General features: G+C 41.8%; 1 protein-coding gene across 1 annotated transcript in view; it reads left to right on the top strand.

Moving 5' to 3' along the window:
• The first annotated feature begins 489 nt into the window (after positions 1 to 489).
• The window catches only part of LOC127044599 (pituitary tumor-transforming gene 1 protein-interacting protein-like), a 54,423-nt gene continuing 27,089 nt past the window's right edge, over positions 490 to 27,823 (top strand). Inside the window, exons 1-4 of the mRNA XM_050939686.1 lie at positions 490 to 664; positions 6,608 to 6,660; positions 13,823 to 13,931; positions 23,555 to 23,663. Of these exons, the coding sequence (XP_050795643.1) occupies positions 571 to 664; positions 6,608 to 6,660; positions 13,823 to 13,931; positions 23,555 to 23,663 (365 nt within the window). The 5' untranslated portion in view covers positions 490 to 570. The remainder of the gene's footprint in view (positions 665 to 6,607; positions 6,661 to 13,822; positions 13,932 to 23,554; positions 23,664 to 27,823) is intronic.

The following is a 27,823-nucleotide window of genomic DNA, read 5'->3' on the forward strand; positions in this document are numbered from 1 at the left end:
TGATGCTAGAGTTAGTAACCTAGTGGGGGTGCAATAGCTCTCGAATCACAGCAAATCAGCAGCTAATGTGATCACTGCGCTAAGCCAGTGACTGTGTGTGACTCCAGGGCTGTTCTGCAGTGGGTGGTCCGTCTCCCGGGAGCTAGGCTAGCGCCAGGGCAGTCACTTGCGTGCTAACTCCAGCTCACCGTTTAAGCAAAGAGAAGCCCGAAGGCCACGCGGGGACGGGCAGGGAGGAGGAAAAGAGGGGACTAAGGGCAAAGAGGATGGAAAGACAGACTGAGCCATCCTAGGGGAGGGAATGACATGGGGGAGCCTCACCACAGGGCAGGGAAACGAGGACAAAGCCCCGGGTTCTAGCCTAGCCAGACGCAGTGGAACTGCCGGGGGGCGGGAACGAAAGCAGCAGAGCCGCTGGCCGCCACTAGAGGCCGCTGGACCCGGCTCGGCCCCGCGGCTGGCATTGCGTCTGCGCAGGAGGCGGGCGGGGTGGGGTTCGCTGCGCGCGGTGAAAGGAGGCGGCGTGTAGGCTGCGGTCCCGCAGTCAGCGGAGCTCCCGGTCTGGCAGTGATGGACGCGATGCGGCTCTGCGCGCTCTGGCTGCCCGGCCTGACCCTCATCCGCCCGGGGGCGGGAACGGGCCCGGGAGACCCGGCTGTACCGGGTGAGGAGGGACGGGGCCCGGCCCGTGGCTGGGCGAGGCCGAGGCGCTCCGCGGTTAGGCTTTGGGGGCTGCGGGCGTCTGGGGCTGTGGGGGGCGCCCCGGCTTTAGGAGTGTGGGGGGCACCGGTAGAGTCGGGGGCTGTAGAGGCGGCTGGACCAGGGGGCGCCGCGGGGCTGGGCTCTGGAGGGGGCACAGAGGTTGCGGGCTCTCCTCCCCCCCGCACTACGTGCCTGGGTGCGTGTAGGGCCGGCGCAGTTTCCAGCCCTCAGTAGCGGGCCGTTCTCCAGCCCGCCTGGTGCGCTGCACGGGCAGGGTAGTGGGAACAGGTCGAGAAAACGAGACTCGACTGCACCCGTGCACGTTTCTAGTGTCTGTGTAGACCTGCCCTAAAGCACCCTAGGGGCAGAGGTTTTCCCCAAGATGCGCCTGCTGTGACTCACCCAGAGGGAGGCACCTGACAAAAGCATAACAGAGAAACAGGAACTGGTTGTCCTAGGACTTTCTTTAACTCTTTCTTTGGTAACCGCCATGCCAGGGTTTCAGATTATCTAGATAGCTTCACATCTTGTCTACACTGCAGAATTAAGTTGATCTAAGTTCGCTCTCAGGTGGAGCCCCTCCCAAGCTCTGCTCTAGAAATTTACATGGGTGCAATCTGCCCTGGCTTGGACCGTCCGCCCCTTGGAGGAGGAGTGGGGGGACATCTCCAACTGCCAGCTCAGTGCAGGACTGACAAGTCCAGAAGTGAGAGGACTCCACCTGTCAGTAGCTGCCACAGTTAAGTTGGTGGAAGCACTCCTGGTTAGGATGGGCACTACTCAATGCAGATGCATCTGAAGAAGAGGGGGTTTTTTTACCCACAAAAGCTTATGCCCAAATAAATCTGTTAGTCTTTAAGGTGCCACCGGACTCCTCATTGTTTTTGTGGATACAGACTAACATGGCTACTCCGCTGATACTTGGCACCACTGACTGTAGTGGCTGTAGGTTGACCTAACTCAGGTCAACTTCATTTTGTAGGTCTTACGTCGATCTAACCCGTAGCGTAGATGAAGTGTTTTTGTACAGCACTATTATTGTGAGATGGGACTCTGCTCCAGAGAAAGTATGCTAGACAAATAAAATGACTGCCCCCAAGAGATTAGTGGTAGAGTCACAAATTCCTGCATTTTAGCTAAAATCCTCATGCCGTTCATTCTTGGTTTAGTACTGGTCAGCTTGGTAGAACAGCAGAGTTTTCAAAAGGTTTAAGGGTGAGAGAATACATCATCCGTGTGTTGTCTGTATACGTGAGGGATGGGTTTTGTAAAGAGGGACAGTTGAGGTGTTCTCGATTGATGGACTGCTGCCATACTAGTTATCCTCTGGGCACCAGAACTTTGCCAGGCCATTGAAGGCTCTTGGTAAAAATATCTTCAACTTTAATAGTTATTGACAGATGTTATAAGAAAATGTGTTTATATGGTTGGTTTTCGTTAAATTAGATTGTGAGATGTACATTGTAATGAATACTCAGGATTCAGTCTTAGTAGACCAGCTGTCTTCCACAAAGATTTCTCCATGAAAAGGAATATTAAATTTCCTCTCTTTCTCTTCCTCCCCCCTACCAGCTGATCAACATATTGTGACAAAAGTGAACTTTTTTTTTATTTTGCTACTAAAATATTAGGGCTGAACCAAAAAGAGCCAGAGCAGCTAACACCTCTGTAAAATAGTGCACTCTGAGAATGCAAATCTGACTAAACATTAATTACTTGCACTGTGGGAATTGTATACTTGTTACATTCAGCTCTTCATCTCCTTTTAGGCCATGTCTAGGTGAGGTGGAAAGATGTATTTTTAACACATTAAAATCTTACAGCTTTTCTACGTAGAAAAATTATACAGCTTTAACTGTGTTGGTATAGTTAAAGTGCCACAACCCACTAGTGTGGATGCAGTTATAGTGGCATAAGGATGCTTAATATCATGGTAGCTTAATCCTGTATGAGATTCATAGATTCTGGGTCCAGAAGGGATCATTGTGATCATCAAGTCTCACCTCTGGTATAACAGGCTCTAGAACTTCCCTAAAATAATTCCTGTTTTGATTTTAAAATTGTCAATGATGGAGAATCCACCATGACCCATGGTAAATTGTCCCAGTAGTTAATTACTCATACTGTTTAAAAAAAAAATGTATACCTTATTTCCAGGCTGAATTTGTCTAGTTTCAGATTCCTTTGTTCCTTTCTCTGCTAGATTGAAGAGCACAGTATTAAATATTTGTTCCCCATGTAGATACTTATAGATTGTAATCAAGTCACTTCTCTTAGTTAAAATAGATTGAGTTCTTTGAGTCTGTCTGCAAGGCATTTTTTCTAACCCCTCAGTCATTGTCATGGCTCTTCTCTGAACACTCTCCAATTTATCAACATCCTTCCTGTACTGTGGGCATCATAACTAGATACAATACTCCAGCAGCGATCACATTGGACCAACTATCCTCTCTACTCCTACTCAAGAGTCCCCTGTTTATGCATCCCAGAATCACATTAACTCAGTTGGCTACAGCATCACAATGGGAGCTCATGTTCCGCTGATTATCCACCACAATCTCTGAATCTTTTTCAGTCACATCTTCCCAGGATAGAGTCCCCCTTGTTGTAAGTGTAGACTACATTCTTTGTACGTGTATAAATCTACATGTAGCCATATTAAAATGCATGTTGTTTGCTTGCACCCAGTTTATCAAGCCATCCAGATCATTCTGAATCAAGGACTTGATGTCTTAATTATTTACCACTACTTATCAGGCACCTTTATACTGATGCAACTGTTTCCATGCAAGGTTGTACTGATATAACTATTGGGGTTAAAAAAAAATCACAATCCTACCTGAAATAACCAACCCAATACAAAAACTGTAGAAAAGGCAAGTTTTGATTTTTAATGTGTGTTAAAAATACCTCTTTTTCCTAGTAAAAGTAAGGCCTTAGAATCTTGAAATTTTATGGGAACATTGGTAACTTGAAATCCAGTTGTGTTAAAAAGACTTGAAAGTAGTTTCCAAGTACTAGACTGACTTCTGAATCTGCCTACCAATATTTGGTTTTGATTTCATTTTCCTATATTTAAAAATGTGTTGTTCCCTCTCCACTGTTGCTGTTTGAAAGACGAACACAGACAGGGAAGAGAAAGCTGTACCTGACTGCAAAGCAAATAGTGAAAACAGCTGTAAGCTGTGCTGTAAAGTGCACAGAGTAAAACAAAATGAAAATTAGAAAATATATTTCTCCAATCTTTCACTTACAGTAATCTTAGGTGTTGTAGCAACAATAAATAAAATATTTTAGAATGTCAAGTGTTTTTTTTCCTGTAATCATTTTGATCATACAGAATAGGGGGTCTGGTGTAGTGGGGTGTTTATAAATTGTGAACTGCTACTTTGTAAGAGGAGTGATGCTGACTGAAGTGTACATTCTGATTGCGGAATTTTTAATATTTAGCATTAGAGCTTTTATATAGGTGCTGTTTATTTTTATAAATAGAACGAATGATTTCTTTACGTTATTGGCCCAAATCCTTCAAAGAGCATGCAAGGTTTTAGGTTGTCGACCAGATCTTCTCAAGAGCCTGTGAAATTTCACTGAGTTGAACTGGTCCTGCACCCTGTTTACTTTCTTGATGTAGTTCTTGTGGGTTTTCACTTTATTTTTACTTTGAATGACTTCAATTATAAAAGGTCATCCATTTAAAAGAAAATTTAAAAATCCCTGGTATTCCCATCCCTTTCTGACAATACCAGTGCACTGAATGAACCAATTTCCTGAACTTCATTTAGAAATTTGAGTTTTCTAGCTCTGATCATGGTGGATGTTTTTTTGCCCATGTGGCATAACATTACTGAAAACTTAAATTTACAGAGTTAAGGAATATTTGCTATAGGCTTTATGAATTTTTCCAGGGCTTTGGAGCTGTGCTCCGGCTCCACTCCAGTTCCAGACAAAAACCTGCAGCTCCACTGCTCCAGAGCTGCTTTGCACGCCAGCTCCAGGCTCTGCTCCAAAGCCTTCATTTTTTTTTCTAAATTTTTATTTTTATTTTTTGCTTAAGGTTGGTGTGTTGGCCATACTGTTAGAATTTGAGTCTTCATTGGATTGGCTACTTCTTGATACAATGTGAACTAATCAGTGTGTGTGGGGGGGGAGGGGATTTAAATTTATTAATTTAATTTATTAATCTGAATATACCAGTAAATAAAGCACAAATTTGTTATATGCTAAGAATTAATGTCAAAGCAGCAGGACAATGAATTATGAAATGTAGGGGTTTAAATATCGTCTAGACGTCTTAGAAAAAAACACTAAGTAAGCTCTTTGACAATTTTTGTAGACTTAAAAAATTTCTTATCTATTTATGACTAATGGATGGCTGTGTAAAAGTAGACCTGTATACCTGTCCAAAAGTCATTACCATCTGATGACTTGCTATTTGTTGCCTGTGTGAAATGAATTGGTGGTGTCATACCAGTTTCTAGGTATCTGCACACAAAAAGTTACAATTGGAATGCCTTTTGGCAGAGTAGCTAGAAAATCAAGGATTGGTTGGGCAAGCAGACTGAACTATCTTTTAGTCTCTAAACGTGGTCCATTTAGGTAAGGACTGAGGCATCTCATTGGACCAGTGAGAAGAAATTATTCTATCTGTGCGGTGGATGAAGGCCCAGACTCCAGGGCTGTCAGGATGGCTTTTCACAAACAGTAACCTCTAAACTTTTTCTGTAATGATTAAAACAAGTTGCATCCTGTTACCTGCCACTGAAAAATAGGTACTACACCTCTACTCCAATATAACGCTGTCCTCAGGAGCCAAAAAATCTTACCGCTTTATAGGTGAAACCGCATTATATCGAACTTACTTTGATCCGCTGGAGTGCGCAGCCCCGCCCCCCATAGCACTTCTTTACTGAGTTATGTCCGAATTCGTGTTACATTGGGTTGTGTTATATCGGGGTAGTGGTGTAGTTACAGCTGTAATCATCCTCAGGCAATATGAACAACAATGGGTATTCTGTGCTTGAAGATACTTTTTTCATTGTAAAACCTAACTAAAATATAGATTAACTCTTCTTATTTCATGGGGCTTTTAAAACATCCCTTAACCGTTCTCGTTGAGCTTTTTGCTAAGTAATTTGGTCTCCTGTCTTCAGAAGTTTTTTTTCCTCTTATAATGAGAACATGCCTGTCATGAAGCTTTATTTTTTTAAACCTTTTAAAAAAGTTCTTGAGACTTTTTTTATGGAAAGGAGGAAAATTTGATACTAAATCCGGGTTAGGCATTGCTTGGCTTCTACTTCCAAAGCTGCAGAGCTCAGAGTTTCCTTCAAATTGAATGGCAAGAGATTTAGAATTTCAGCAAAGATGTAGGCAGGCTCAAAACTCGTGGGTCACGGGTTAAGTCTTCCGTAATCATTTTACAGAGAACAGTCCTCTTTCACTGATCGTCCTTTTGCGAATTAGAGCCAGGCATCAGCATAACTTTTTTCCTAAACAGTGTGGAGGTGAAATTGGGTGTTCGGTGTTGTTTTACTTGTTAAAATACTAGTGGAAATAAAAGCTTTGATTTAAAATAAAGAAGCAAACTCACTGTTTCTTTGCATGTACACCTCTACCTTGATATAACGCAGTCCTTGGGAGCCAAAAAATCTTACCGCGTTATAGGTGAAACCGCATTATATTGAACTTGCTTTGATCCACCAGAATGCGCAGCCCCGCTCCCCAAAGCACTGCTTTACCATATTATATCCGAATTCGTGTTATATCAGGTGGCGTTATGTCGAGGTAGCGTTGTGTTTGGTAGATGAGATTACATTTTTGTGTATACGTGCTGTGATTAAAAAGTTATATTATTTGACACTATTGATCAAAAAAGTTTATAACGTTGATATTCTTTTTTTTCTAGCATGTTCTAATTTCTCCTTCAAGTCCTGTGAAGAATGTCTAAAAAATGTTTCAGTAAGTTTTGTCATTTTTTCTACTACTTTGGGGTCAGAGAATCTGGTGATGCTTACGTTTAATGAGAAGATGCTGAAATGTCTTACTACAGCTGACTCCTTAGCTGTGCTGCACAGGCTCAGAGGGGAGTGGGAAAGAAGATAGCAAAACAGTATAAGTCATTAGAAAGAGTCATGCTGTGTGCCTACCTCAGAGCAGACTGTCAAAAGCAGTGTAGACACCCCAGATTGGTGATATGTTTTATAATTAGATTTCACCAGCACAGTAACAAATGTGAACTCCTGGATCACTATATCGGTCTTGTTGTAGAGTCACAGACAGTCCCCTTAGGCTCTCCAGTCTGTCTTCCCACTCAGGCAAGCTGGACTTAGTGATAAATGGTCACTTAATATCACAAAATATTCAGGTTGCTTCCAGTCCCAAGAGACTAGTTACTTACTCCAGATCAATTGGTACCCTAGATCTTCCACCAAAGACACTGCCTGTAGCCAGTCCTGTACTAAGCTATCTAAAGATTTATTAACTAGGAAAAAGGGAATTATTTACAGGTTAAAGCAAACAAACATATACACAAATGAGTTGCAGTCTAAATCCTAAAAGTGAGAGTTGTAGTGATCTGTCAATTCACAATGTGTTTTGGCAAATCCAGGGATAACCCTGGAGGATCTCTTGGTTCAGTTTAGAGTCTATGGCCCTGTGAGAATGCAAACAGCGAAGACCTGAAAATTCTCTTATGACCCTTTATCTTTCTCATTTAGTCTTCCAGTCTATGAGATGAGCTCCCTTGCACGTTGCATTTCCAAGATTCAGTAAGGCCATTCACCTATTCTTGTGTTGCAATGTTCCTTAATGGCCTGTTTTAATCTTGATAAGTCTCCTGAATGGGTGGGGGAATCATTCCCATGCCTGGGTTCACAAGCTCAGTGCAAATGTTTTCAGAGTTGTAAAGCAAAGTTTACATATTATTTTTGTAGCAGGGAAAATGGACATTGCAAGTGAGATTACTTCATGCAGTAACTTACAAGCATTTTATAGCGCCTAAACACTAAATACATTATTATAAGACTAATATTATTTTGAACAATACTAACGTATAGGTGAGCTGGTTTGGCTTCCAGCGGTGAGTTTGTCAGTTCTTAGCTAAAGCCTTCAAGTGCCAGTTCTGGCCAAAACTGATTTGCCAGCATCGTAGAAAGCATTACTTGTTCATCCAGCTAATGAAAAAGTAGGAATTATTGTAAAACATCTTTTCACTAAGAAAAATAAACAGTCTTGTGTTTTCCCACATGTTGTTGTTTTGTTGTAATGGGTCATTTCATTTAGTCTCAATTAGCCTTGTGACAGCAAATTTTAAAACAATAAGATGAAATATGCTGATTCTCTCTGTACTGCATAGTTGTTCACTGTGTGCGCTATTAACCCTCCACTAGCTCAACATGAGACTAGCAAAGCAATAAATAAAGGTGCTCATCATCTTTGACGTAGAAGACAGGAGAAGGTAAATATGAGTCATCTAGGACAGTGGTTCTCAAAGCTGGTCTGACGCTTGTTCAGGGAAAGCCCCTAGCGGGCCAGGCAGGTTTGTTTACCTGCCGCATCCGCAGATTCGGCCAATCGCAGCTCCCACTGGCCGCTGCCCCAGGACAATGGGGGCTGCGGGAAGCAGTGGCCAGCGCATCGCTCGGCCCGCGCCGCTTCCCACAGCCCCCATTGGCCTGGAGCAGCGAACCGCGGTGAGTGGAAGCTGCGATCGGCTGAACCTGCGGACGTAGCAGGTAAACAAACCGGCCCAGCCTGCCAGGGGCTTTCCCTGAACAAGCGGCGGACTGGATTTGAGAACCACTGATCTAGGATGAGCTTGTAACTACTGATGAATTCACTTATCACTGCTTGGCTATATATAAGAAGCTTTTTGCAGTATTTTCTCTTTTAATAGATGCTGCTTGTAAGTACTAAAATGTTGGCATGTTAATAGGTGTATTTCTGACACACACACCTCATACACACTTTCCATCAACACAAGTGAGAACTACTCAGGTGCACGGATAAGAAAATATATCCACGGGGGAGGTGCTGAAGACACCAAGAGAATGTAGATGTTATCTTCAAAAATCTGTCAAACTATTGACAGTGTATTACTTCCTTTGATGACAGAATGATGGATGATGCAGCGAGACTGCCTTAATATCATCAGGGCTGACCTTAGAGAGATGAGGTTAGACTTAACTGAGCTGATTTGCAGAAAACTAATATAAAAGGCAGAAAGAACTAAACCATTGGCATTTATGTATGTAATGTAAAGGAATTGGATCACTGGAAATGATTTTTTTAATTGTCAAAGTAGAAAAATACCCAGCTGCTCATTTTGGTAGGAAAATAGATGGCAGCAGAAAATGAAAATAAGCATTTGGGGAATAGACGATAAAAGTTTCTACTAAATCTTAGGGCTTGTCTACACTACACAGTAATTATCAGTGTCTACATTACAGCCTTCCTCCCACCGATGTAAGTGCCCTACTACACTGATATCCGAACTCCACCCTCCAAGAGAGAGATAAGGCTTATGTTGGTGCAGTTAGGGTGATGCAGTGCCTGTGTAGACACTCCATCTGGTACACTGGCTGTCTTATCAGTTTCACAACAGAGCTGTGAAATTGACAAGAAAACCTGACAGCTGCCCCCTGCTTCCGTGAAGAGCTGGGTAGCTGGACCCTGCTCCCAGCTTGGAGCTTGGGTGAGAAGCCTGGTGGGGGGACCCCCACACCCACTCTGTGCCAGGAGCCTGGCAGGGAGCGAGTTGGGGGCGGGCTGAGAAGCTGAGGTAGCTGGGCCTCGCTCTCCTGGGGCAAGAAGCCCTGGGGCCTTCTCCTGGCAAGGAACGGGAGGACAAGAAACGCTGGGTGGCTTCTGCTGGCAGAGAATGAGAGCAGGGTGTGGGAGGAGCCCAACCTGCCCGGAGCCTGTGGGGCAGCCAGACTCTTGGCAGGGAACTAAGAGACCAGGCTCTTAGCTCCCCACACTGCCCCTCTTAGGTCAGTGGAAGTGCTCCTGCTGAGTATGCCCACCACTGATCCAAGGACTGTTATGTGGACGTGCATTACTTCAGTAATTACTGTGGTGGGTGTGAGTCGACCTAATATAGCTTGACTTAGTTGCTTGGTTTAGTGTTTTACCATCCCTACCATATAGATCAGAATATTCAAACTTCTGTCACCTAAATAAAAGCGGTCTCATCTTCAGAGTTTCTGGAACAGTTGCAGCTTCCATTGTGAGTTCTCTGCATTTTAGAAATCAGGCCACTTTTATTTAGGTTCCTAAATGTAGACTTCAAGTGCCTTATTCTAGGTACCACATCTGAAAAATTATGGCCTGAGCCCTTAAATCTTGTAACTGAACATTCTGTATTGACTTCTGAAAAGAGAGGCTTAATGGCATTCTTTTTGCTGTGGTTATAACTTTACCAGTTATGTTATCTGCTGAACACTGTACCTCTTGATAGACCATCTGTAGGATGTCTGGCATTGGATGCAGTCCAAAAGAGGCTTCTGTTCTTCCTGTTTATATGCATGCATGGTGGCTTGATGGTGACTGGAACAAGAAGTTTCAAAACAAAAGATATAATACAGACAAGACTACTTAACATTGCATATTAAAATCTTTTGCTTGGGTGTATATATGTTGCCTCTTTCCCTGTTTTTTTAAAAAAGCCTAATTTTTTTTTATTTTTTTCCCCTAGAGACTTGAGAAAAGTGGATTTTTTTTTTAAATTGGCTCTTTACTATTCCCCTCATACATTGTTTTGGCCAGAATTAGTCCTTAAAGTTTATATTACTAACATCAATTTCAGATGTAGTAGCAGAAACAAAAACTAAAAATAAAGCAAAATGACACTAATAAATTACACACAGCTTTTTAGAAGAGCAGTGACAGTGCATGCTGTAGCTCTAATTATAGAAGATCGCAGAAGCAGCATTTTGTTGCATTCATGAGACTAAGAATTGTTCTACTTTGATGATACTCCATGGGGGATTCTGTGTCAAAAAATTAAATTCTGCAAAATTCTACATATTTTATCTGTCAAAATAATGCAACATAATCATATTTGTTTCAGTTGTTTTGGTAATTTATTTAAACTGCAATATAGAAAAAAGTTACAATAACTATTCAGAATTTCCTTAATGCATGAAACTTAAGTTACAAATTCTTGGTAACTAATACCCTGCATTCCAGTTATAATCCTGGATTTTCATTTAAATTACATTACAGAACGCCAAACCCTCCCCCCAAACTGGAACGTCATTTTAAATTGCTCAGACTTAAACACATGAAAGTTACACAGTTTTGCTAATAATTGTCCTGGACCTGGCTGTATTTGTGTTGGGAAGTGTTTGCTTCCGATTGTCCTGACCTTTTATTGACTGCTTGGTAAATGTTTTATTTGCCCTCAAAGTCTCTCTTTCTTACCCATTTAGAAAAAAAAAAAGAGTCCTGAGCTGCAATCTAACCCAATTGTGCCATTTTGGCATAGGAAAAAGTGTGAAAACACATGGATCTTCCTAGCTGATTCCCCTACTGTCATTTATAAGGCTTTACATCACTCTGGCAGTGTAGGGGCCTTAAAACTTTTAGGTTTTGTGCTCCTTGGGGAATTGATTGAGAATGGGAACAGTTAACTAACAATAGGAACATTACTACACATTTCTGCCTTGTGGAAAGAGCCTTCCTCCTGCATAATTAAAAAGACCTACAGCCCCCCTGCCCAGTAGCAAGTGAGAGGGACAGTGTGTCTCTCGCTTATTGGCAAGCACACATGCCCAGCCCTGTCCCCTGACAGCAATGGTCTCCGTGCCCCCCCTCCCGCCCCTCCAGCAGGCACGCGTGCCCAACTCCCCTCCCCCTGCAGTGATTTGTATCTCTGAGGTTGCTCCAGGCAGGCTGGACTGGAATGCTGCCTGGGAAGAGGTGCCTCTTCTCTGTTTCCCCGCCCCCCTCCCCCCCATTTCTTTTGTATTTTTCTTCATGGAGTGCACAAATATGTGGGGAATATGAATTCTGCACCCTAGGATTCTGTCAGGAGTCAAATAAGATATTATCCTGATAATGAGTACAGCCTGATGCCACAAGCTCACTTAGACATCATGTAAGATCTGGAGTCTGTAGTAACAGATTCCAATGTTAATTTGAGTCCTATAATAATATCAAAATACAGTGAAAACTATGATTATAATCTCTGCCTAAATAGACTAGCAAAATATTTTCAAGTGTAGACTGTCATGAATTTGACAAGTGTTTCGTAATACTAGTGAAATTTGGTTGTCTTGTAGCTCTCTTTAAAAAAAAAAAAAAAAATAGCGATAGTAAGGCAGTTCCTATTTTGACATCAAGAATAAATCTGCTAAATAACTTATTTTACCCTGTGCTCTATCACGTACCAAATCTTCTGCCCTTGAGGCTGCATGCATTTGTAACAGTTACATAGGCAGTCTCCAGAAAGTGCTAAAGTTAACCTTTCCACGCTATTACTTACAGCCAGCAGCAGTTTAGCGGTGGCTCTAATTATCAGTCAAGCTGATATTAGGCTGGCTGTTCTTCATATATTCAGTTTATCTTGCATGTTATAAGAAATAGTTCAGCCAACACAAACAAGCACCATTTAACATCTTTGTATAAAACTGATCCTGTAAAGATACTCATTTTGGGGAAACTAAAGCATTCTGTTTGTTTAGATGTTCTTAGTAAAATGAAGTGCCCACCTTTTCAGAAAGATTATTTGAACCAAAGCAACATGCACCACAAGCTACAAATAATGAATTGCTCTGTCACCACCTGCAAGAGAATGATAATCTCATTGATGTCAGAACTTATTTTCTGCATGTGGCTTTCTAACATGACTCCTGGAAAGAGAAATAAAACAGCATACTCTGCAAAATAGATCTTGGTTCCAAGAGCTATTTTTTTGGTGGTACTATTGGATCACTAATAGTTTCTAGATAAAATCTTTCTGAAGTGAGTAGGTCCTATTAAAATGTGATCTGGAAAGGTCTATTGAAACCTCATTCTACATTTCTTCGTTGATTCATTTGTGTGGTGAAGGAATTCTGAATTAGTGTCAATATTATATTCTCAGATAAAAATTAAACTAGAATTAAGGCTGAATACAAATCAGTACTTTAAGAGGAAGAAACATTTATAGCCATGTTGGAATTACAGCAATCCCAGGAAATTCAGAGTTGAAGTTAAATTTAAAAGAAGTCTAAACACATTAAGGTATTGAAATGCACAGTTAAGGCACCCAAACAATCTTAACTGTGCCCCATAGCAACACTATTCAATAACCATACAATTATGATTAGATCTTAATGGTATTTTGTAGTTAAAAAATAATAGCAGGAATATATAGGAGAGGTGCAACATAGCTATAAGAAAGGAAAGGGTTACTATAGACACAACATTTGCAATGAGACAGACATTTGAAAGAATGATAAATGGAGGGCATAACAGAAAACTAACACATGCTGATGATCTGGCCCTTTTGTCTGCCAGCAAAGAGAAATTGGTAAATAGGGTATCAGAATGGGCATCTGTGTTTGAAGGTGTTAACAAAAACTGAAGTGGAGTGGCCTGCTTGGCCATGGGGCAGGGCCTCATGCTTCCCCCACTGCCCACCACCACTCAGTCTCCCTGGTCTAGTCTCTTGTAGGTCTCATTTACTTTGGTCCCATTTCTGTTGAGTTTATTGTATGAGTAGTGGTTTTAGCCTGTGATTTGCAGCAGGTCAGACTAGATGCTCTAGTGATCTGTTCTGGCCTTGAATTGTACAACTCTGACTCAGACTGACAGATTACTTAAATATTAGATCATTCAGTACTTGAAGAGTAAGTGCTACACTTATGGGGAGAATATACTTTCTTTTTTCATATTTAACACCATTATTTGAAAGTTTTTTTTTCTAAGTATGAATTCAGTTTAGCCCTAACTATTGAACTGCAACCAGGGCTTCCATAATTCATGTAGGGCTTCATTCTTCAAGATCACAGGACACAGCATTTATACTCAGTTAATTTGAAATTCTGTCCATGGACTGTAGTATTGAGGCTCTTGTTTGTAAATAGCTGTCTGAGGGTCAGTAGTTGTAATATGTCTTTGTTTCTCTCCTGTGCAGTGCCTTTGGTGTAATGCAAAAAACACTTGTATGGACTATCCTGTGAGAAGTATTCTTCCATCATCTTCACTATGTCCACTCTACGATGCTCGATGGGGTGTTTGCTGGAGTAGGTACTAATAGTAATTTTAATAAACAGATGTAATTACTTGTAATTCAAACTATAGTAAGATAATATTGATTTTTTATTCCAGAATTAAGTTGATTATAGTGTAGAATTTATGATTTAGAATATGTTCCAAACCATCATCTGAGTGGGATTCACAAAGGTATACTGCCTGAGATCCTTAGGAGCAGCCTTCTCAGGCACAGAGTAGGGGCGATCTGCCTTAGTAAGCACGTCAGCACCTTGACACTTAAAGGGGTTGTTATTCCAACTCTACAGGAGGTGGGATGATGTGTGTGCCCTCTTCACCTTGGATGAAGGCAGTCAGCATGATAGAAGCATGTTGCTGCTCTATTGGCTGCCTCCTGTGCATGGCATGCACAGACAACTATGATGGCAGCAGAGAACTGGTACTGTACCAGTACTTCCGCTGGAATAAATGTGGATGGAAAGTTCAAGAGCGTATGAGAGTGGCTCAGGTTGAGGATGGAGGTGTGTGGGCTATGGGTACTGAAGAGATGCAGTTGAGGTTAAAAAGTGAGGGAGAAGCTGACGAGTGGAATGGCATCACTACTTATTTCCTTTTTACAATTTGTGTTGACATTTTATGCAGTCTAGCAACTTTAATTCACAAATTAGTTTTATGTCTGAATAATGTAAGGATTGTGACCCCTATGGTCTGTGTAACTCGCATGGCTTGTCATTGTGAGAAGCTGTATGTTAGGAAGTTCTTGGTGCTATACAAAATAGGAAGTGATGATCCCTGCTGTGAATTCACAACCAAAATGGACCAACAAGAATCACTTGCTTGCATTAGGAGACATCAGGGTAGCTTGATTTAGATCAGATTTTAATCATGATTTAAATCAACCCAGCAGGAAATCTTGATTTAAGACGAGTGGACAAACTACGGCCCGCAAGCCATTTTAAGCTGGCCCGCAAGCCGCACCACGCAGCCCGGCCCCGCTCCGGCTGGGGTGCTGGGTCCAAGACTGAACAACGCGGCTTGGCCCTGCTCCAGTGTTCCAGCTGGGGCATAGGGTCGGGGGCTGCACCATGTGGCTCCTGGAAGCCGTGGCATGGCCCCGCTCCGGCTCCTACATGCTCCAATAGGAGCTGCAGGAGTAGTGTCTGTGGATGGAGCAGCGTGCGGAGCCACCTGGCGGCACCTCTGCGTAGGAGTCAGAGAATGGACATGCCACTGCTTCCGGGAGCCATTTGAGGTAAGCGCTACTCGGAGCTTGCAACCCTGAGCCTCTCCCCATGCTCCAACCCCTGCCCTATCCCTGATACCTGTCCTGCTCTCCAAACCCCTCAGTCCTAGCCCAGAGCATCCTTCTGCACCCCGAACGCCTCATCCCCACCCACACCCCAGCCAGAAGCTGCATCCTTTCCCACACCTCTTACCCAACCCTGATCCCTCTCCTGCCCTCTGAAGCCCTCGGTTCCAGCCCAGAGCACCCTCCTACACCCCAAACTCCTCATCCCTAGCCTCACCCTAGAGCCCAAACCCCCTCCCACATCCCAAACACAATTTTGTGAGCGTTCATGGTCCTCTGTACAATTTGTATTCCCTGATGTGGCCCTCAGGCCAAAAACTTTCCCCACCCCTGATTTAAGACATGTTTTAATCATGTTTTGCAGTTGTACTTTCTAAGTTATTTTTCTAAGGAATAGCTGATTCTCATTGATTGATAGCCATTAAAACGTGTTGCTTTACAGATAAATATAGCCTGCACACCAGAATTGGTGCTTTTCTCTCTGAGGATACACTGTATGCAGTAATGCCTTGGTTAACGTGGTAGTTATGTTCCTGAAAAATGCGGCTTTAAGCAAAACGATGTTAAGTAAATCCAATTTCCCCAAAAAAATTAATGCAAATGGGGGAGGTTAGGTTCCAGGGAAACTTTTTTCACTAGGTCTGTCTCTATATACACACAGTATACATTTTAAACAAACAATTTAATACTGTACACAGCAATGATTGTGAACCTTGGTTGAGGTGCTGAAGTCAGAGGGTGGGATATTTCCCAGGGAATGTCTTACTGCTAAATGATGAACTAGAACAGCTGAGCCTTCAAGAGTTAACGTTGTTGCTGTTGTAGCCTCACACTTTACAAGGCAGCACAAATGGAGGGAGAGGAAGACAGCATGGCAGACAGACACGAGAGAGATGCGCATTGCCCTTTTAAGTACACTGACCGCACTCTAAGTACGTTGCCTTTTTTAAGCAAGTTGAGACAGCAGCTACTGCTAGCAAGTTCCCTTCATCCCATTTCTCTCCCCCACCCCATGGAGATGGGGTAAGCGGGGGGGAGACAGGAGCAGAAGGGAGGGGAACACCCTAACGTTAGCAGCCCTTCCCCCCCCCTTCTTCCCCCCCCACCCCCTCCTGCACAGCAAGCAGGAGGTTCCTGGGAGCAGCTCCAAGGCAGAGGGCAGGAGCAGCACATGGCAGTGGGGGGAGGGACAGCTGAACTGTGGGCAATTGATAGCATAGGGAACTTAGGGGAGCAGGGAGCTAATGGGGGAGCTGCCGGTCCACCCTAGTTCCTAGCTTCAACGAGGTGCTCTTTCTGCAAGCAGTGGACAAAGCAGGCGGCTGCCAAACAACATTATAAGGGAGCATTGCACAACTTTAAACGAGCATGTTCTCTAATTGATTAGCAACATAATGAAACAACGTTAACCGGGACGACTTTAAATGAGGAGTTAATGTACACATTTATTTAAGCTGTTCTATATCTTAATTTACATTTATTCAGATTCTTAGTTTTTCAATTTTATATCATGTTAGAAAATGGTGAATGATGATGTATTCCTTATTTACTAGATAACTAATTTTTTACTTGCAATTTGTACCAAGCTCCATTTGGATGGAAATTCAAATTCAATTAAAATGCATGTACACAAATTAAAAAATGCTATTATATTAAAAAATAATACTATCTTAAATGTGATGGATACATAAGAAAACAGTTTTTTAAGAAACTTATCCATACATATTTTCCCTTTTAAAACTAACCGATTTCTTAAAGGAAAGAGATATTATCTGTAGTTAATTAACTGGGTTTTGGTTACCATGTCCTTCAAGATTTTAGAACTAGTAGATCTTATCCTCTCACACTTATGTTTTAGTCATAGAGTTAAAGAGGAGAACAAGCTTTCCTGCTTTTTCCAACTCTCAATTAGTTTCTTAACTTTGCATGAGTTAGTCATTGAACTTAACTAGTTGAATAAACTGAAATAAAGAAAATATTCTTTCTGTATCTGCAGAAGAGGCTATTGCTGTCAAAAGCTAGTTTAGCAGTTCAACAGATTGTGGTTCCAGGTGCTTAGCTTAGCCAGTGACTTTCATTTCAGTGGTTTGACTGTCTTTAAAATTAAAATTGAAATTGACAGCCTATGTTAAGGCCTAAAATTACAATATATTAAAAATTTTTTTGCATTTAATTTAAATTAAGTTGTATGTTTTTTTTCCAAATTTTAAATAGGTATATTTAAAAAACTATTTAATTTAAATTTAAAAAATCCAGTTTTTATTTAATAAGATAAAATTTATCTGCTCTGGGAGACATGGAGGAAGGCTGTCTTACAGCAGTAGTGACAGATTTTAGAGAGATTTACAATTAATAAATATTGTTCCTTTGAACTGTTTAATTTACTTGCTTTTAAAAGAGAAACTCAAACTACATATTCCTGAAAACTGATGATCACTGTTCAACTTCTGATGCCAAACGGTGGACTGAAAAGACAAATTCTTTCCTGCGTATCATTAGTATGGGAAGTACTTGCAATTATTTTAGACAGGTTTTCAATTTGTAGACTGACAGTAACTTAACCATGAAATGAAAACTTCATAATAGCACACCTTCAGCGAAATAACTGAGCAGTTGCCAAAAGACTTTCTCTTCCTCTTCTCTCCTTCCTCCCCAAGTTATTACAAGTTCTGTACTGCAGCATGCCATATGAGTGTATGGTCTCATGGAGTTTGTCCCAGACACAGCAGGGAACTAATTCCCCCCCACTTGAGGATGGTGCTGTTATTTCTTTGTCGCAAATGAAATGAAGCAAAGCCACTTACTTTTGACTCACTGTTGCTGAAAATGAACAATGCTGCTCGTGAAATGTATTTTAATGTTCATCTGTGTATTGGTGGAAAATGGAAAGCTGGGGAACAAATAGCTCCCAGATACCAGTGATATCTGGAACCTGACATGCTGACAAATGGTTGCTCAAAGGTAAAGGAGGAAGACGAGGAGTGTAAAAGGAACATCAATTAAATTTATTGTATTTTCATGAATAAATAAGTAAATGAAGTAACTGGTGGACGCAGGAACACAGACCAACATTGATAGTTGTTCCATTTTGTTGATAAATTGTATAGTCAATTGCTTGACCACTCTTTCGGTTTTTATCCATGTGTAGACATACCCTAAGAGAGCAGAGACAATTGGGCATATAATCTACCATCTACTCTTGGAATGTGGTCTGTCTCCCTCATGCCGCTGATTTACTTACAACCCCAGTAAAGTTGTTGCATGAGAATTAGAGTATAGATGGTGGTTGTTTGAGTCAGTGTTTGTTTGAAGTTACAGTGGCCCCTCTTAAATTACCTGAGATGTTAGGCTACAAACAGGGTCAATCTAATTATAACAATTGTTAATAAACTTAATTACAATCTAATTTGTTCAAAAATAATCTGATCATACGATTTTTATGAATTTTAACTATGGAGAAGAATTAATATTGTTCCAATATTCAGATCATCAGGACAAGGAAAATACTGACAAGATGCTAAATTGTTTAGAGTCCTTTTTAAAAATTGCCTTATATACTCAATCATAGGCCAGTTTGTTTATAAGCTGACAACCCCCCCCCCCATCCCCTCGCTGGATAAGTAAAAATGGAAAATTTTTATAACCTATTCATAAGCCAGCCCTATAATTCAGGGATCAGCAAACTTTGGCTGCCGGGCCATCAGGATAAGCCGCTGGTGGGCTGAGATGGTTTGTTTACCTCGATCATCCGCAGGCACGGAGGTAAACCTAAGTAAACAAAGTGTCCCGGCATACCAGCGGCTTACCCTGATGGTCTGGGGCAGCAACTGGTGGGGAAATTTTTTTGGGGTGGGGGGGTCGGGTCTGGCAGTCAGAGGAGTAACCCCTGTGACCACCCCTCACAAGACCCCACCCCTAGCCTGGGACCTCCCTTCCTCCCCGCCCCCCCCCATCCCATCCCTTCCCACCTTATCTGGGGAGGTCCAGGGGAGGATATCTGTGGCCTGGCTGGAGCTGCTCCTGCAGGCTGGGCAGCGCAGCCGTGGCCTGCTCTAACGGGCCAAGGGGAGAGCAATGTGGCCAGAAGTGGAGACACTCTGGCCCTGCCTCTTCCCTTCTGTCTCTGCTGGCTGTGCTGCCTATCCTTGCTCTCTCTGTTGGGGGAGCGGCTGTGTCCCACCTCTCCCTCTCTATACCCGTTCATAAGCCGATCCCCTTCTCTGGTGCTTCCCCTTTTTTACTAAAAAAATTCAGCTTATGAATGAGTATATACGGTAATTTGAACTTGTTTGTCAGTTCTCAGAAAACTCCATTCTGTAGTCAGTGAGTATTTGCTGTAAGTTTGGGGAGGATATACATTTTCATCAAAACAAAGAGGTTGACTCCCTGCTGTCAGTGCAAAATGGAGGTCACACTTAACTGTTGAGATGGACCAATATCTCCATAATTATTGAAGTGTGCCAGTCAGAAGCATTAAGGTTGCATCTTGATTTCTTCTTTGATGGGCCTTTTTCCTACAACTCAGCAAAAACATCAATTTTAGATTTAAAAAAACCCAAAACCACAAAGTTAGTGAATTATTTAAGAGTCAAGTGAAAATTAATCATAGTGAGGGGAGATATGTCATCAAGAAAGATATTGCAGGATTTGGGGTGGGGGCAAGACAATAGAAAAGGGAAGCAAGAATGATCAGGGCCATGGAAAAACTCTCATATGGAGAGGTACTGAAAAGAATGGGGTTGTGAGATGTAAGAGGGAATATGAAGAAGAAAATCTAAAATAATGAATCTTAGATTATCAGGGTTAGAAGGGACTTCAGGAGATCATCTAGTCAGGTCCTGCTTTGAGCAGGGGGTTGAATTCCCCAATTAAATCATCCCAGCCAAGGCTTTGTCAAGCCTGACCTTAAAAACTCCTAAGAAAGGAGATTCCACCGCCTCCCTAGGTAACGCATTCCAGTGCTGCTTCACCCTCCTAGTGAAAAAGTTTTTCCTAATATCCAATCTAAACCCCGCCTCCCCCCTGCAACTTGAGACCATTGCTCTTTGTTCTGTCATCTGGTACCACTGAGAACAGTCTCGATCTATCTACTTTGGAACCCCTTTTCAGATAGTTGAAAGCAGCTATCAAATCCCCCTCATATTCTTCTCTTCTGCAGACTGACTAATCCCAGTTCCCTCAGCCTCTCCTTGTAAATCATGTGCTCCAACCCCCTAATAATTTTTGTTGCCCTCCACTGGACTCTTTCCAATTTTCCCACATCCTCCTTGTAGTGTGGGGCCCAAAACTGAACACACTACTCTGGATGAGGCCTCACCAATGCCAAATAGAGGGGAATGATCACATCCCTCAATCTGCTGACAGTGCTTCTACTTATGCAGCCCAAAATACCATTAGCCTTCTTCGCAACAAGGGCACACGGTTGAGTCATATCCAGCTTCTCATCCACTGTAACCCCTAGGTCCTTTTCTGCAGAACTGCTTCCTAGCCAGTTGGTCCCTAGTCTGTAGGAGTGCATGGGATTCTTCCTTCCTAAGTGCAGGACTCTGCACTTGTCCTTGTTGAACCTCATCAGATTTCTTTTGGTCCAATCCTCCAATTTGTCTAGGTCCCTTTGTATCCATCTCTACCCTCCAGCATATCTATCACTTCTCCCAGTTTAGTGTCATCCTCCAACTTGCTGAGGGTGCAGTCCACAACGTCCTCCAGATCGTTAATGAAGATATTGAACAAAACTGACCCTTGGGGCACTCTGCTTGATACCAGCTGCCAGCTAGACATGGAGCCATTGATCACTACCTGTTGAGCACAACGATCTAGCCAGCTTTCTATCCACCTGATATTATAGTTCAGAGGTGGGCAAACTATGGCCCGCAGGCCACATTCGGCCCATGGGACCCTTCTGCCTGGCCCTTGAGTTCCTGGCCCAGGAGGCTACCCCCAGCCCTTTCCCTGCTGTTCCCCCTCCCCTGCAGCTTCAGCTTGCTCTGCCGCTGGTGCAGTGATCTGGGGGGTGGGGCTGCGAGCTTCTTGGGGCAGTGCAGCTGCAGAGCCCAGCCTGACCTGATGCTCTGTGCTGCGCGGTGGCAGCGGCCTGGCAGGCTCCAGCTGGGTGGCACGGCTGTAGCACCACAAGCCACTGGTGCTCCAGGCAGCACGGTAAGGGGGCAGGGAGCAGGGTTGTTGGATAGAAGGCAGAAGAGTTCAGGGGGGTGGTCAGGGGGCGGGGGTGTGGATACAGGTTGGGGTGGTCAGAGGGTTAGGAACAAGGGGGTTGAATGGGGACAGAGGTCCTGGGGGAGGCTATCAGGAATGAGAGGAGGGGTTGGATGGGGCAGTGTGGGGAAGGCAGGGGTTCTGGCGGCGGTCAGGGGACAGGGAGCAGGGGGATGGATGGGGCAGGGGTTGTCAGGGAACACAGGGGGGCTGAATGGGGCAGGAGCCCGGGGGGGGCATATAGGGGTGGGGGCTGGGCTAAGACCCCCTCCCCTAACCGCCCTCCATACAATTTCCGAAACCTGATGCGGCCCTCAGGCCATTGCCCGCCCTGTTATAGTCCATTCATCCAGCCCATACTTCTTTAACTTGCTGGAGACCATATCAAAAGCTTTGCTAAAGTCAAGAAATAACAAGTCCACTGCTTTTCCCTCATCCACAAAGGCAGTTATCATAGAAGACAAGTAGGTTACTCAGGCATGACTTGCCCTTGGTGAATCCATGCTGACAGTTCCTGATTGCTTTCCTTGCTTTATGAGTGACACAAAGTATGTAGATCAGGAACTTTACTTCTCCTGTCCATAATTCAAAAAGATATTTAATGAAACTGAAGGATGAGAAATTCAAAACCGACAAAAGGAAATAATTTACATGCAACCTGTAATTAGACTGTAGAACTCATTTCCACAGAAAGTCACTGAGGCTAAGAATTTAGCAAATTCAGAAAAGATTGAATGTTTATATGTATATCCAGAGTAGTCATTATTATAAATTTTTTTGAGAGGATATTGAATCTCTTGCTTCAGGGCAAGCAAATCTCTAATTGTTAGACACCAGAATAAGATCTAATGGGGGGCATATTACCCCACATCTACCACTGCAAGGGTCTTAAACCTTCCTCTGAAGCATCTGGTACTGGCCACTGTTGGTGCTGAATTAGATGAGGTGTGACAATGTCTGATCCAGTATGGCAATTCCCATGTTACTACAAATCTCTACTTTCTGTAGCAGGAGTCTTTCCTTTTTAAGATCCCTTTCACAGGTGCCTCAACACAGATTAAATCTTGCAGTGGAATGTCAAACTAAGGAATACATTTGAGAATGCAATGTCTTAAAATTGTTTTCTTGGTTCTACATAATGATGTTACGGAGCTCTGTCATTTAATGCCATAATAACAAGTCCATCATTGTAAACTTCTGGCCTTTTGATGTGAAGGAATAGAGTAGACACATCCGTGAGCTGTACTGGAGATCTGTTGCAGCAAGCAGTTGTGGTGAGGAAAGGGGATAAAATAAGGGATGAGATCTGGGAGAGTTGAGAACACTTTTTAAAAAAAAGCAAAAACGAAAAAAAACCCCTTGCTTCTCTAACACCCGTTCTTCCTTTCATCTCTAAGCTCATTGAATGCACAGTCCACAACTACTGTCTAGAATTCTTCTTCTCCAATTCCATTCCTAATCCTCTCCAATCCATTTTTTGTCTCTTGCATTCCACTGAAGCAGCTTTCATCAAACCTTCTAATGACCTCTTCCCTGGCCAAAACTCAGAACATATGGATGAGGCCAGGATTTAACCTTGCAAGTTGTTGACTCTTATGGTTCATAGCTTAATAAAAAAAAAAAAAATCTATGCTCTATACAGATCTCCCAGATACTTTCAGTGGTTGTAAATTGCCCAGTTATGCAAAAATACCTTATAAAACACTCTCTGTAACTGAGAAAATCATAGTGCATGAAGAAAAATTGGGGGAGAACGTCCATTGCCATGTCAAAATCTGAGATGAGGATGTATTTTTATATACAAGAGTAGAATGGACAGTTTAAAAGGAGAGGGCTAACAAAGGTTAAAACAATCTGATCTCATTAATCCGGTGAATATTTTTTTTCGGTGAGTGACAGTGGAGGAGTTCTTATGTGAAACTGTACAAGGTGTTGCTTTAGCGGCTATTCTTCTAAAACTCTTTAAGAGTACTGCATAAAGAAACCAAAGATGAAATTGAGAATGACTGACTAAAATATTCATCAGAGGAAGCGGGGAGAAGACAAATGACCAGTGCTCAAGTCTTACAAGTTATTTAATTATATATATATACACACACACACACACATATGTATATATTTATTTTACAGTGAACTTTGAAGCCTTCATCATTGCGATAGCTGTAATAGCAGGACTCATCCTGCTGTCCATTGCTGTCTGTTGCTGTTACTGCTGCTACTGCAGAAGGCGTTCTAGGGGGTAAATATATTTTTCTTTTATTAGCTTTGTTGGTCCTACAATGCATAATTTCCAATAGTTCTACTAGAAATTTAATTTGGAAGTAAAACAAATTTTGTTATTTTTTGGTTAAGAGATGTAAACATATTTATTTACCCGACTCTGGTATTCTTTAATGACATCTTCCTGGTAAGAAAGTCAAATGAAAAAAGTGTGTACACACACTTCACTCTCTCTCTATATTTTAGAAATCATATGTATGGTGTGTCTAAAACTTAGCAATCATCTTAACAGGAATTTTTTCCAAAGATTGCTGTAAAATTATTTTTTTAAACAAAGCTTTAATATTTAATTATACAAAATGTGGCATGTAATTATTAGAGAAGGTAGTTGAATCAAAGTACATTAGATGGCAAATTAAATTAGCTCTGCATTTACACTTTGAGTTAATATTCATTCTGCACTGAAACAGGTTCATGGTGGCAGCTACAGTATCCATTGAGGACAGGCTGTGGTTATAAGATCAATTTGTTTTCTTCGTTTCACTTGTTTTAAATTATTGTATTACTGTCTTCTGAGATGTCTTCTGCACAAAGTTCATTTTTAAAAAAATGAACAAATACCACATCCTGAGTCTGCTACCTGCCAGGTTACATAAAAATCATTGATTTAAAAAATAAAATAAAATCTGATTTTGTTTAAATTATAAGATTTTTTTCTTTTTAAAAATCTGTTTAAAATGAGCCTGTCTTAAATTCATATTTATCTTAAGGCCTAAACTTAGTATACTTTAGTTGTAAATGTGAAACATGTTTTGATAAGGGACATTTGTATATCCAAAATATTTAAGGCTGTTTTGTTTTAATAAAATTTAAATTCTATTTTGTATTTAATTAAAATTCAGTTACTTTTCTAATTCAGCTTGACACAAATCATGAGCAAAAAGTTATCTAGTAAATAAGCAATATATCGCTCATCATTTTCTAACATACTAAAATGTACAGCTAATAAAAATCTGGAAATATTAAGCCATATAATTGCTTAAATAAAAGTATATGGTTCTAGTGTACACTCCTAGTTAGTAAAAGGATGTACCAAATCTAGTGTAAAAGCCTTATTGAGTTATCACCATTAAAACATGTTGATTTACATCAACCGATGAGAATGCACCTTTCTTTAGAAAATAACTAGAGTATAAATGGAAAAATTGATTAAAATCAGTTATTTAAATTGAGGTTTCACTTGGTGATTGATTCAAACATGATCTCAATCTACCCTGTTGTGCGGTGTGGTTTTTGGACACCTTTTTTTTTTTGTTTGTTTTTAAATTTTTCCTGAATCAAGCCCCCAAGATTAATGGTGGTGGTAGCAGGGCCTGGTATGAGACAAGCTACCTAACTACTGGCTGAGGAAGGTCCTGGATTAAGAGCTCAAAAGCAGTGAGTCTGTGAATGGCTTTCCATGTGCCATCTAGGCATCCTTGATCACTTGTCTGTGAATGAAGCTACTTAGTTTGTTTGTACTGATCCTGAATGGTGAAATGCTCATACCATATAATTCAACTAGAAGGGTATATGCCCACAGGCTCATCCTTTGATAGATGTAACAAATTCAGTTAGTGTCTTGAAATTTAAGCTTGTATAAGTTATGTATATTTTTATGCAGTTCAGTCTTTGATTAAAAATTAAAGGTTTTGCAGATCATGAAACATTTTATTATTTAAATCCAAAATATAATCTTATAATTACATTTAAAATAGAAATGTGTGAAGTTCATTAGTGAATACCATGTACCATAAAATAAATGTTTCAACTCTGGTAGCATTATGAATAAGTGCAGCTCTACTTACAATACAGGATAGAGTATTTAGCTACAGGCAGTATGACAAAGTTGGTAGTATTACTAACACTGGGAGCACTAAATATTTCCTTTTGAAACTAAATTAATTGTCCCATTTCCATTTCTACAAATAATCATTTCCTTTTAAAGGTGCACATGAAAAGTTCATGAGTGGCAAATTAAATATTTGAGTTTAGAGATAATAGAGCAAGGAGTTTCTTTTAAGGCTAGTTCATGCCTGAACAAAAGTGGGCCAGGAAGAGGAATAAAATTAGCATCTATCCTGTATAAACAAAGCAACATTTCAATATAGTTTAGAGTCCAGGCACTTGAGCCTGCTTCAGGGTATTTCAGCTAGCAGTCAGTAGGCTCTCTCAGGAATCAGTTGTCAGAGATGCTATTTTCCTTTAATTTATACAAATGTCATGATCATAGTAGAGAGAGGTACCTTTTTGCTCAGAGGCTTTGAGGATGCCTAAATTAGTTTCCAGCTTTACAAAAATTAAACATTCCTAAGATCTTGGAGGGTTTCTGAAGTTCACTTGTTGCCGCAGGTTTAATTCTTTAATTGTTTGTCATACTTCAAAGGGATCCAGTAAGCAGTATCTTATTTAATTTGCATATGAGATGACAGCAAGAGTTTTGGGTTTTTTTGTTGTTGTTTGTTTGTTTGTTTGTTTTTTAAATGGTGATGCATAATCCTAATTGAGACACTTTCTGGAAAATAGTGTTCATTGGGGCAGCACAAGTGTCCCCTTGTGGCACTGCATATTTGGAGAGCGCTTATAAGGGCAGTGCAGTCTCAACCAGCTCTAGTCCTTTCTTTCCTCCGTTGCCATAGGGATTGGGACTTTCTCTCCATATCTGGAGGAATTTCTAAGGTTCTATACACCAAATATCCTGTCCTCTTGTTTGTTGTTAGTTGCTTTAGAATGTATAGATATTACTCTATTTGTGCCATTGCACTGTTCTCTTCTCAGTTTTGGTCCCTATGCCAGTGAAATAGAACTGATCTGTAGCTACCAAGAAGCAAGGCTGGCTCCAGGGGTTTTGCCACCCCAAGCAGCCAAAAAAAAAAAAAGCCACAGCTGCAATTGCAATCTGCGGCAGTTCAGCGGGAGGTCCTGCGCGCCAAGTGGGAGTAAGGGACCCTCCGCTGAATTGCCGCCGAATACCTGAAAGTGCTGCCCCTCTCCGGAGTTGCCGCCCCAAGCTGCTTGATAAGCTGGTGCCTGGAGCCAGCCCTGCCAAGAAGGAAGATTTAAAAAAACAACATGGATTTCAGTTGTGTGTCATTCCCATCTGTGTTCCAAGAGAAGGCTACATGTACTTGTTTGTTCTGTTTAATGGAAATGGATCTTCCCAAACTGCTGCATTGTGCAAGTCTTCAACACATCAGGCCCAGACTGATGGGCTATGGAGGCTCTGAGCCTTTCTCACAGAGTAGGATTTCTTGGCCTGTCTCATCTGTTACCTCCCACCTCTTAGAGTTAGGCCTCTTGATTTCAGTACCAAGCACATCAAGGATGGATCCCGTGAAAAAGAAATCTCTACCAGATAGGTGTTAACATCATACTACTCTCCCAGAACAACAAGAACCATCTAGTGAATCTACTGCTATGACTGAAGCCCATCTAACAGAGGGAGAAGAAAAGGAGAATGATTGCATCGATCTCCAGTATCCCCTTCCTACAGACACCTTCCTCTGCCGCTTTTGCTATCTGGTCCGAGGATTCCAGAACATTAGCGCTCTCGGCAGACATCTCAAGAGAATCCATAGCAAGCGGATCACCTTTCAATGTGTCCTCTGCGATCTTTCGAGACGCAGAAGAAATGTAAGTCTCATCAAGTCACCTGCAAAGGACATCTTGAACTGGAACATCTTCAACTCTACCAGTCTGTGGCCTTCAGCCCATCTCTGCAGAAACACCACATGCTCCAGCTCCAGCTTCCAACTCCCCAAATACTCCAGCTACTGCATTCCGCCAACTCCCCCAGAGTCATAGCATGAAAAAGTAGTCCAACCATCTACTGAGGGAAGGACTGTCCCTGCCTCTGTGACCACCCAACTGAAGACTGTACGTTGGTTCCAAGTTGTGAGTCTAGCAGTGCCAGGACTCCATTTGTGCTAAAATCATCTTTATGAGAAACACGACACAGATGCTAAAGTTCCTGTCAGTGGGAGACTTCCTTGGTTCTGAGGGCTTCCCTGCCAAAGGATGCATCTTTTCGTAAACAGGCAGCTACTGTTACTCAAGTACATGGAATCTCTTCAGTTCTGAAGCGTCTTGGTCCTGATCAGGCACCAAAGAAGCCTGCATTTGAGCATGAAGCTATCAGTA

Source organism: Gopherus flavomarginatus, chromosome 2 (genome assembly GCF_025201925.1).
Source record: "Gopherus flavomarginatus isolate rGopFla2 chromosome 2, rGopFla2.mat.asm, whole genome shotgun sequence".
Lineage (NCBI taxonomy): Eukaryota > Metazoa > Chordata > Testudines > Testudinidae > Gopherus > Gopherus flavomarginatus.